Source organism: Coregonus clupeaformis, unplaced genomic scaffold, assembly GCF_020615455.1.
Source record: "Coregonus clupeaformis isolate EN_2021a unplaced genomic scaffold, ASM2061545v1 scaf0140, whole genome shotgun sequence".
Lineage (NCBI taxonomy): Eukaryota > Metazoa > Chordata > Actinopteri > Salmoniformes > Salmonidae > Coregonus > Coregonus clupeaformis.
Window position 1 is genome coordinate 448,178 of NW_025533595.1, and position 11,823 is coordinate 460,000.

An 11,823-nucleotide genomic window follows, 5' to 3' on the forward strand; every position below is an offset into this window, starting at 1 on the left:
GTTCTGTTCTGTTCTATTCTGCTCTATTCTGTTCTGTTCTAATCTATTCTGTTCTGTTCTATTCTATTCTGTTCTATTGTGTTCTGTTCTATTCTGTTCTGCTCTACTGTTCTGTTCTATTAAGTTCTATTCTGTTCTGTTCTGTTCTGCTCTATTCTGTTCTGCTCTATTCTGTTCTGCTCTATTCTGTTCTATTCTATTCTGTTCTGTTCTAATCTGTTCTATTCTATTCTGTTCTATTCTGTTCTGTTCTGTTCTATTATGTTCTGTTCTATTCTGTTCTGTTCTATTCTGTTCTGTTCTATTCTGTTCTGTTCTATTATGTTCTGTTCTAATCTGTTCTATTCTGTTCTGTTCTATTCTGTTCTATTCTGTCCTGTTCTATTCTGTTCTGTTCTGTTCTATTATGTTCTATTCTGTTCTGTTCTAATCTGTTCTAATCTGTTCTGCTCTATTCTGTTCTATTCTATTCTGTTCTATTCTGTTCTGTTCTGTTCTATTCTGTTCTGTTCTATTCTGTTCTTATCTGTTCTGTAGTGTTCTGTTCTATTCTGTTTTGTTCTATTCTGTTCTGTTCTAATCTATTCTGTTCTATTCTGTTCTGTTCTATTCTATTCTGTTCTATTATGTTCTGTTCTGTTCTGTTCTATTCTGTTCTGTTCTATTCTGTTCTGTTCTAATCTGTTCTATTATGCTCTATTCTGTTCTGTTCTAATCTATTCTGTTCTGTTCTAATCTATTCTGTTCTGTTCTGTTCTGCTCTGTTCTGTTCTGTTCTGCTCTGTTCTGTTCTGTTTTATTCTGTTCTATTCTGTTCTATTCTATTCTGTTCTAATCTGTTCTGTAGTGTTCTGTTCTATTCTGTTCTGTTCTATTATGTTCTGTTCTAATCTGTTCTGTTCTAATCTGTTCTGTTCTGCTCTAATCTATTCTGTTCTATTCTGTTCTGTTCTAATCTATTCTGTTCTGTTTTATTCTGTTCTATTCTGCTCTATTCTGCTCTGTTCTGTTCTATTCTGTTTTATTCTGCTCTGTTCTGTTCTATTCTGTTCTATTCTATTCTGCTCTGTTCCATTCTGCTCTGTTCTATTCTGTTCTATTCTATTCTGTTCTATTCTGCTCTGTTCTGTTCTATTCTGCTCTGTTCTATTCTGTTTATTCTGTTCTATTCTGCTCTGTTCTGTTCTATTCTGCTCTGTTCTATTCTGTTCTATTCTGCTCTGTTCTGTTCTATTCTGTTTTATTATGCTCTGTTCTGTTCTATTCTGTTTTATTCTGTTTTATTCTGCTCTGTTCTGTTCTGTTTTATTCTGCTCTGTTCTATTCTATTCTGCTCTGTTCTGTTCTGTTCTGTTCTATTCTGCTCTGTTCTGTTCTGTTCTATTCTGCTCTGTTCTATTCTGCTCTGTTCTGTTCTATTCTGCTCTGTTCTGTTCTGTTCTGTTCTATTCTGCTCTGTTTTGTTCTGTTCTATTCTTCTCTGTTCTGTTCTGTTCTGTTCTATTCTGCTCTGTTCTATTCTGTTTTATTCTGTTCTATTCTGCTCTGTTCTGCTCTGAAGGTTTTTATCTATTGGACACTGCACTACTGAGAAGAGCACGGTTATAATGTACTAGAACTCTGAACATATTCCTTACAGGCTACAATAGGAATGGATGACTTGTGTGATGAACTGTACTCTGTATGTACATACATACGTACAGAGATGGAACCACAAACTCATAACTTCAGGTTCCCAGGGAAACAGTGATTGTTGCTGAGAGGAATATCCTGCTTAAATAAAGCTGAACTAACTGAACTTCCCCCACCACATAGTATGTTGTGTTGGGGGAAAGGAAGAAAATGTAGAGCTCCTGACTGACATCATCCAACAACACCTCTAGCCTTTAGATGGTATCGCCATCAAAACAGATGACGTGAAACCGAGGAGGTGAGGGAAATCACTTGTGCTGCTATTGTAACGCTGATGGTTAAGAAGCTGAGTAGCTGACCCCGTGGCCCTGGCCATGAAGGCTTAATGTTAGCCTGGGCTTCATCTGTCAAATTAACGCTAGGATCAGGCAGATATTAGCCACAAAGCCCTCTGAAACCGCAGCTCTTCCTGCTGTGAAAGCACTGGGATCCTCCCTCACAGGTCCAGCTTTATGTTCAGCAAAGGCTAACATTATGCTAACGTTATGAAACGGCCAGGGGTGAAGGCAGAATGGGTAGCTGGATTAGAGCCTAATTTAATTTGACCTTTTCATAACATCAGCCGCTAAGTAAGGAGGAGGGGAGGTACTGTAAAGTGCACTCTCGAATGATGAGGTCATGCATCTAGGGATAGTTTCACTCTCTCTGTCTTTTTTTCTCATTTGGAGAGCTGCCACCGACATCCCCATCAATGGCAGCACACCTCACCATATTACACTGAAACCCGGTGCTGCGAGAGCTTTCCTGCTCGGCTTGCAGGTGTTTGGATATTGTATTGTGCTCTGTGTGATGATGTGAGGTGTGATGTTGTGAGGTGTGATGTTGTGGTGTAGTTGTACGGTGCGGTTGGGTTTGATTGATGTTCTTACGGTAATAAACATGAACACATCCCAAAACTTTCCAATACTGAATTGAGCAAAAAGGTAAAATAAATAAAATACCTTCACACACTGGTATACCCTTTTCACACTACAGAGCTGTGATGAACTGGCCTGGTTACATATTCATCATAAAAGGATTTAACTGGGTGTTGGTCAGACTATGGACACACCTGCTGGACTGGGGCCTCTGGAGCCTCCTTCCTGGGGCTGCGTAGGGCGGTTGCGGTTCTTGTTGCGCTTGTTGGTGGAGCGGGCGGTGCGGATGTGCACCTCGCTGACTTTAAAGAAGGCCACCATGAAGGGTTGCTTCTCCAGCCCTCCGTCACGCCCCACTAGCCCCGCCTCCTTGGAGCTGATGCTCCGCCCTGTTCCACAGAAGAGAGGAGCCGTCAATCACTTGGACATACTGAATGTGCTACAGTTTACTAAACATAGCCTAGAAGGGAGAGTATCATACACCCTACTGATATATTCTTGTGAAACATTTGTCCTTTGATGGATGTTTAGTGTCCATTAAGTGTCAAATAGTTGACTTGCAAACATATCAACCTTTCCATTTCAGCATTGTGACAAGCCTAAAAAAGCCCCACTGTTCAGTATCCACTATTGTTTTCATTTCAAGATGAAAATTCTAAAGTTATTTAGCATGTTTCTAACGCTAGCTATTAGCATGTTTCCAAAGTTAGCCGTTAGCAACATATTTCTAATGTTAGCCGTTAGCATGGTGCTCACCGCTGCTGGTCTCCACTCTGATCTGGAGGCCCAGGTTGTGGTGAGGACTCATCACCCACAGGTTACTGGTGGCCAGGATGTCAAACTCCAGCCAGCCCTCCTCGGCTGCCCACAGCCTGCGAGACTCCAGCAAGAACAGGTCCGCCTCCCTTGGGGCACAGTCACAACAAGCAGCCATGACTGAGGGCCAACAGCTTTCCCATCTTTACAGAAGTATACAAAGTGTACATTAATTGCTGGTACTCTACCATAACAGATACTGTAGTATATGTCAGTACGACGTTCATGTTTTCTTACAGCCTACATTCAGGGATTTTGGCACTTTACACTATGAAGATGATCCCCGTCTATCCCTATACTGTATGAATCTACACTGAGTATACAAAACATTAAGAACACCTGCTCTTTCCATGACATAGACTGACCAGGTGAATCCAGGTGAAAGCTTTGATCCCTTATTGATGTCACTTGTTAAATCCACTTCAATCAGTGTAGATTAAGGGGAGGAGACAGGTTAAATAAAGATTGTTCAGCCTTGAGACATTGATTGTGTATGTGTGCCATTCAGAGGGTGAATGGGCAAGACAAAAGATTAAAGTGCCTTTGAGTGGGGTATGGTAGTAGGTGCCAAGCGCACCAGTTTGTGTAAAGAACTGCAACGCTGCTGGGTTCGTAACATAACCCTACCACCCTTCCCCTCCCCCCCACCCCTCCCCTCCCCCTTCCCCCCACCACCCCTCCCCACCTCCCTCCCCCCCCACCACCCCTCCCCTCCCTTCCCTCCCTCCCCACCACCCTTCCCCTCCCCCCACCACCCTTCCCCTCCCCTCCCTCCCTCCCTCCCCTCCCCTCCCCTCCCTATAACTGTAGCTAGGTCTCAGGTGAAAAAGACAACCACAACCTGAGTGAGAGAGAGAGAGAGGTTTGTCTCGTCCCCATTACTGTAATGACACAGCATGAGTCCGCTGGCCCCTCCCCGGGCCGCAGATCAAAGCCCCACAATCACCCAGGTGTTCCGGGAATGCCCCTGCGGTCATGCATCGGCAGCCCCTCATTATTGCTTGTTAATGAGAGTGTTTCTGAGGGCTTCCATATGAGGCCGTTCCCAGTGCCCCCCTCAGGCCGTTCCCAGTGCCCCCCTCAGGTAGTTCACACATTGGGCGCAGCTTGGGTTTGGTGGGCCGGTGCTGAGTCATTCTGATCGAGGCAGACATTTTAACACCCGTGGACCGGCAGGGGGTCCATCCGAGAGCCGTGGGGGGTGTGGCACTAAAGCCCTACTGTAAAGCCTCTTATTGACTGCTTAAATGAACTGGAATAATAAGGTCATATGTCAACGTTTTGTGTTTTTTGTTCCAATAAATCTCCTTTACTGGCCCTGTCAAATGAATGTAGTTAAAAATGCACCATATCTGGCTGTTGTTTAGATGGCTTGTCCTGTTTGAACGTACATTTAGCTTGAGACTGGTGACAAGACTTGGAAACAAAATAATCGCCTCACAGTTCTCAAGAACACCATGTTAATTGGGTACTGAAAGATTGGGTGTTTTTGAGATAAGGTATGGAACTATATAGTCATGTAATTTAGTAAGGAAATGAACACAGTGCCAAAGAAACCACCTCAATCAAGTGAATACTGCAGTATAAAATGCAACAGCGAATTCTGCAGCCTATTGTTATTGCTGAGGGTCATAACAGAAGCCGGTAAACTGTAAACAGGAGGAGGACTGGAGAATCCCAGAGTTTGTGGACTCCCTGCTGACTTTGGATTTCAGAGGCAAGTTTTACATGACTTCAAGAACAACTACCAGAGACTTTACTCTCGCAAATGTATCCTTATTCATGGATTTTTTTAGCCTATCTTGTAGCTTTTATAAAACTTCAGAGGATGTATTTTGGCAATGATGTGTAGTTGTACCTCTGTTCAGCCCTGCTTGCAAGCTTTCACTACCCCATGTGCTTATTAAAAGATTGTGAGCTATAATCAAAGCAATTACAACTTCGAAGACTTGAACCACTTACAAATTTATCTGTTTGTCAGCAAATGTGTTTTGCAAGCCGCACAAGTAGTTAGGATTTGCAAGCACAAAGCACAAAGCGATGTTCTCGGATAGCCCACAAACCAAGCTATAATTTGCCTAAAGGTAAACATCCTCCTACAATAATACAGTAATTGGAGATATATGGCCCCTTTAATCTCCAAATATATCGCAAAATAAAAGGCTTTGCCTGCGGGCAGCAGAGCACAAACCGCCTATTGTGAAGATAAGAGAATGTGGCAAACAAGATCCTCATGATATAGACATAGAAACACTTTTACAAAAACAAGAATCCAGCAGAAACTTTAAAAAGAGCAATTGTCTTTACAATTTTAAATGAATTGAGGACTTGTAGACGACCAGAAACGTATACAGCAAACGTAATAATACAATTGCATCACTACACATAAGGAAAACAGATGCCCGTCTTACAACGGCGTGGGCCAAAAAGCATTTTGGGACATATTATCAACTCAATGACTTTTCCTTAAAAAGTGCCTCAATGAACTCAATGCAGAATCTTACATCGTCTCCCACCGTTTTCAAAACATCAATACCATCCAGCTATTTTAGTGTCTGTTGTCTCCGACTGGGACGTCTCTCCCAGCAGCCACAATGTAAATACTTGGCGTGTTTTGGCCTTGCTTCTGTTTTTGGGACACTAAAGTCAGGCTATATTGGTAAGGCGTTGTGGTCATGCCTCATTCAAGAGAGAATACATGGCAGAAAACCAGAGCTACGCTACCGTGTAATCAATGTCTGGAGAAGTACGTGTAGTTAAGTCTTTCCTCTGCACACAGTATACATTATCCCTCATCTCGACAAGATCGGAACTGACTAGGAGGACAGAGTAGCAGTATACATTATCCCTCATCTCGACAAGATCGGGACTAACTAGGAGGACAGAGTAGCAGTATACATTATCCCTCTTTTCGACAAGCTTAGGACTAACTAGGAGGACAGAGTAGCAGTATACATTATCCCTCTTTTCGACAAGCTTAGGACTGACTAGGAGGGCGGAGTAGCAATATACTTTCCCCCTCATTAGACAGATCACTGGGAGAAGCTGAACCATATCATCCCAGTGTTAGACAGATCACTGGGAGAAGCTGAACCATATCATCCCAGTGTTAGACAGATCACTGGGAGAAGCTGAACCATATCATCCCAGTGTTAGACAGATCACTGGGAGAAGCTGAACCATATCATCCCAGTGTTAGACAGATCACTGGGAGAAGCTGAACCATATCATCCCAGTGTTAGACAGATCACTGGGAGAAGCTGAACCATATCATCCCAGTGTTAGACAGATCACTGGGAGAAGCTGAACCATATCATCCCAGTGTTAGACAGATCACTGGGAGAAGCTGAACCATATCATCCCAGTGTTAGACAGATCACTGGGAGAAGCTGAACCATATCATCCCAGTGTTAGACAGATCACTGGGAGAAGCTGAACCATATCATCCCAGTGTTAGACAGATCACTGGGAGAAGCTGAACCATATCATCCCAGTGTTAGACAGATCACTGGGAGAAGCTGAACCATATCATCCCAGTGTTAGACAGATCACTGGGAGAAGCTGAACCATATCATCCCAGTGTTAGACAGATCACTGGAAGAAGCTGAACCATATCATCCCAGTGTTAGACAGATCACTGGGAGAAGCTGAACCATATCATCCCAGTGTTAGACAGATCACTGGAAGAAGCTGAATCAGATGGAAAGCTGAGAGGATTTCAGAGTTCTGTCTGTATCCTATATATCATTCTATGGAGGATTCTGCCTCAGTGGCACTCACAAATACTATACATCTATATCAATCAATTACATTTTATTTGTCACATGCCCCGGATACAACAGGTGTAGACTTTACTGTGAAATGCTTACTTACGAGCCCTTTCCCAACAATACAGAGTTGAAAAGTAAAAAAATCAACAACAAAAAATAGTAAATAGTAACCCAATAGAATAACAATATATGTACCTCAAATACACTACATGACCTAAAGTATGTGGACACCTTCTCATCACACATCTCATTCCAAAATTATGGGCATTAATATGGAGTTGGTCCCCCCTTTGCTGTTATAACAGCCTCCACTCTTCTGGGAAGAATTTCCATTAGATGTTGGAACATTGCTGCGGGGACTTGCTTCCATTCAGTCACAAGAGCATTAGTGAGGTCGGGCACTGATGTTTGGCAATTAGGCCTGGCTCGGAGTCCATGTTCCAATTCATCCCAAAGGTGCTCGATGGGGTTGAGGTCAGGGCTCTGTGCAGGCCAGTCAAGTTCTTCCACACCAATCTCGACAAACCATTTGTGTATGGACCTCGCTTTGTGCCCGGGGGCATTGTCATGCTGAAACAGGAAAGGGCCTTCCCTAAACTGTTGCCACAAAGTTGGGAGCACAGAATCGTCTGGAATGTCATTGTATGCTTTAGCGTTAAGATTTCCCTTCACTGGAACTAAGGGGCCTAGCCCGAACCATGAAAAGCTCCCGACTAACAGTTATTGTGCTGACGTTGCGTCCAGAGGCAGTTTGGAACTCGGTAGTAAGTGTTGCAACTGAGGACAGACGATTTTAAAGCGCTATGCGCTTCAGCACTCGGCGGTCCCGTTCTGTGAACTTGTGTGGCCTACCACTTCGCGGCTGAGCTGTTGTTGCTCCTAGATGTTTCCACTTCACAATAACACCACTTACAGTTGACCGTGGCAGCTCTAGCAGGGCGGAAATATGATGAACTGACTTGTTGGAAAGGTGGAATCCTATGACAGTGCCACGTTGAAAGTCACTGAGCTCTTCATTAAGGCCATTCTATTGCCAATGTTTGTCTATGGAGATTGCATGGCTGTTTGCTCAATTTAATACACCTGTCAGCAAAGAGTGTGGCTGAAATAGCCGAATCCACTACTGTGAAGGGGTGTCCACATACTTTTGTATATACAGTGTATATAGCATTACTGTGATAGCATGACTTCAGCACTATAAAACAATACAACATGCTAGCCCTGATATGAACCCATTTATATAGTAATAGCAAGCACCAAGCTATCTGACTGTGAAAAGGTGCTGATGAGATGATCCTATTTTCACCAGATTTACATATAAGGACTGAACTGTGTGTGTGTTACCTGTTGGAGTACTCCTGCACCACTTGGTAGACGCTGAGCAGGAGGGTCTCGTTGCGGACGGCTCGGCTCACACACTCCTTGTAGAGGCGGAACTCGGAGGCGGTGACGGCCTCGCCCTCGGGGATCTGGGACAGGTTGAACTTGAACTCTTTGTGGTGCAGTCTGTGTGGCGACAGCTCTCTGTCGTACTCCACTGGCAAACACACCGGGCAGAGACATAAGTTAGAGCCAGACATGCGTACTGTACATAAGATTACCGTATGTATGCACAACATCGTTGGTTAGAACATGGCTGAGATGTGCAACAGTCAAACCAAGGAATATAAATGAACAGGAGAGATACCTGACCGCAGGACGACTTGTTATGTTTCTTGTATCTCTACGCACCCATTCGTTTACAATGTACAATTAGTTTACATAGAGGCATAGTGTTGGGTTTCGTCCTTCAAAGTCTGCGGATGTAAACATGAATGACTTTTTTGAGTTGTCTAGCTAATGAGGCCACACACAGGATGTGCTGTTCGGATGTTAACATGTAGCTCAGCTAGCATAACAAACAGGGTTTGACTTGAAGAGGCCCCACAGGGACAGACGTTAATAGTAAAAATGACTTCCGCCTGTTACGCTGTACATGCAGTTAGTTCCTTAGACGTTCAATGTATTCCTATGCAGTTAAGTGGTTGATGGATATATCTCATTCACAGACAGCACTGAGGCTCACCATAAAGAGTTTCAAAGCATCGCATTTAGACTAATAGGGTTGTGGCTTACTGTTTCCTTATTAAATCCCCTGTTATTGTCTGCAGTGAAAGCCCATGACTCAGTCTGTGTGTTCCAACGACCACTTCAGAGGCTACAAATGACAAAAAACAACTATTGCCTCCCCACAAAGCTTCCCTCTTTCAACTGCAACAGGCGTTGCAATAATAATGTGTTCCCCAAGGAAATGGTTCCTGTTTCGCTCTGAGATGTCCCCACAATAAAGCCACTTTCCCCAAAGTTCAATACAACACAAAGAGGGAGAGAGAGAGCGAGAGAGCAGAGAGAGAGAGAGCGAGAGAGAGAGAGAGAGAGAGAGAGAGAGAGAGAGAGAGAGAGAGAGAGAGAGAGAGAGAGAGAGAGAGAGAGAGAGAGAGAGAGAGAGAGAGAGAGAGAGAGAGAGAGAGAGAGAGAGAGAGAGAGAGAGAGAGAGAGAGGGGAGGGAGAGAGGAAGGGGGAGCGAGAGAGAGGGGGAGAGAAAGGGGGAGGGGGAGAGAGAGAGCGAGGGAGAGAGGGGGAGAGAGAGAGCGAGGGAGAGAGGGGGAGAGAGGAAGAGGGAGGGGGAGCGAGAGAGAGAAGGGGAAGCAATAACCACAGTGTGACCCCCTGGTGGGACTCTTTCACACATCTCAATGCCTTCCCACTCTCGCTACAGTGTTCATTATTAAAGGTTAGTTCAACTCCTGTTTCTTGGGAAACTCTTGGGGCTTCACATGGTGGGCCTAAATATTCAAAAGTGAAAACCAGTCCAAACCTAAAAGGTGCACTATGCAGAAATCGCTCTGCCATTTCCTGGTTGCTAAAATTCTAAAAATTTGCCTAATTTCAGTTTATGTGATAAAACAAGCAAGTATAGTGTAGAGAATCATTGTACCATCTAAACCGCTGTGAAATATATTTTCCATTACCAAACATATTGTATTTTCAGCTGTTTGAAGCTGGTGTAGAAAACCGAAAGTTAAAGATGCAAAAACGAAATGTAATAATGGGAAGCATAGAAATACTACACATAGAACAGATCTACTGCTTCTTAGACGGATGAGGGGGAGAGAGGGGGATAGAGAGGGAGAGAGAGGGAGAGAGGGGGAGAGGGGGAGAGATGGGGAGAGAGGGGGGAGAGAGGGGGATAGAGGGGGATAGGGGAGAGAGGGGGATAGAGGGGGATAGAGAGGGAGAGAGGGGGAGAGGGGGAGAGAGAGGGAGAGAGAGAGAGGGAGAGGGGGAGAGAGGGGGGATAGAGGGGGGATAGAGGGAGAGGGGAGAGAGGGGAGAGAGGGGATAGAGGGGGGATAGAGGGGGGATAGGGGGAGAGAGGGGGAGAGGGGGAGAGGGGGGAGAGGGGGGAGAGAGGGGGGAGAGGGGGGAGAGGGGGAGAGAGGGGGATAGGGGGAGCGAGGGGGATAGGGGGAGCGAGAGGGGGAAGCAATAACCCCCCCTGCACACTGATGGCATTCCTGCCTCCAACCATGCTCAGTCACACACACTTTCTCTCACTACACACACACTATCACCCTCTAGTTCCCAGGGCTGGCTCCACTGGCTGTGTTTTTTCTGCCACATCAGTACAAGGCCAGCCGGATGCCTCACAACTCAGTCTTGATGGAGTGTCATGTTCCACTCTCCCGCTCTGAACAGATTTCCATGCAGCGTTCCCGTGTGAGATTCAGACATTGAGCCCACACTTCACCTCCGCCACACCAGACCTCCCCAACAAATCTGAGTAGTAAATTAAATGGTAGAGTAGTGATGTGGAGGGAGGGGAGGGCTACGGGAGGAATTGTAGGGGGGTTCAGTACTACAGTATAAAGAGACTTCCCTGTTTGATAACGGGGGTTCAGTACTACAGTATAAAGAGACTTCCCTGTTTGATAACGGGGGTTCAGTACTACAGTATAAAGAGACTTCCCTGTTTGATAACGGGGGTTCAGTGCTACAGTATAAAGAAACTTCCCTGTTTGATAACGGGGGTTCAGTACTATAGTATAAAGAAACTTCTCTGTTTGATAACGGGGGTTCAGTACTACAGTATAAAGAGACTTCCCTGTTTGATAACGGTGGTTCAGTACTAAAGTATAAAGAGACTTCCCTGTTTGATAACGGGGGTTCAGTGCTACAGTATAAAGAGACTTCCCTGTTTGATAACGGGGGTTCAGTACTACAGTATAAAGAGACTTCCCTGTTTGATAACGGGGGTTCAGTACTACAGTATAAAGAAACTTCCCTGTTTGATAACGGGGGTTCAGTACTACAGTATAAAGAGACTTCCCTGTTTGATAACGGTGGTTCAGTACTATAGTATAAAGAGACTTCCCTGTTTGATAACGGGGGTTCAGTGCTACAGTATAAAGAGACTTCCCTGTTTGATAACGGGGGTTCAGTACTACAGTATAAAGAGACTTCCCTGTTTGATAACGGGGGTTCAGTACTACAGTATAAAGAGACTTCCCTGTTTGATAACGGGGGTTCAGTACTATAGTATAAAGAGACTTCCCTGTTTGATATGGTGGTTCAGTACTATAGTATAAAGAGACTTCCCTGTTTGATATGGTGGTTCAGTACTATAGGTATAAAGAGACTTCCCTGTT

The 11,823-nt window shown here is 44.6% G+C and overlaps 1 protein-coding gene across 1 annotated transcript in view; it reads right to left on the reverse strand.

Moving 5' to 3' along the window:
• The window catches only part of LOC121549494 (bone morphogenetic protein 7-like), a 61,181-nt gene that overhangs the window by 16,943 nt on the left and 32,415 nt on the right, over nt 1-11,823 (reverse strand). Inside the window, exons 2-4 of the mRNA XM_041861284.2 lie at nt 8,480-8,672; nt 3,306-3,454; nt 2,744-2,938 (exon numbers count right to left, since the gene is read on the reverse strand). Of these exons, the coding sequence (XP_041717218.1) occupies nt 2,744-2,938; nt 3,306-3,454; nt 8,480-8,672 (537 nt within the window). The remainder of the gene's footprint in view (nt 1-2,743; nt 2,939-3,305; nt 3,455-8,479; nt 8,673-11,823) is intronic.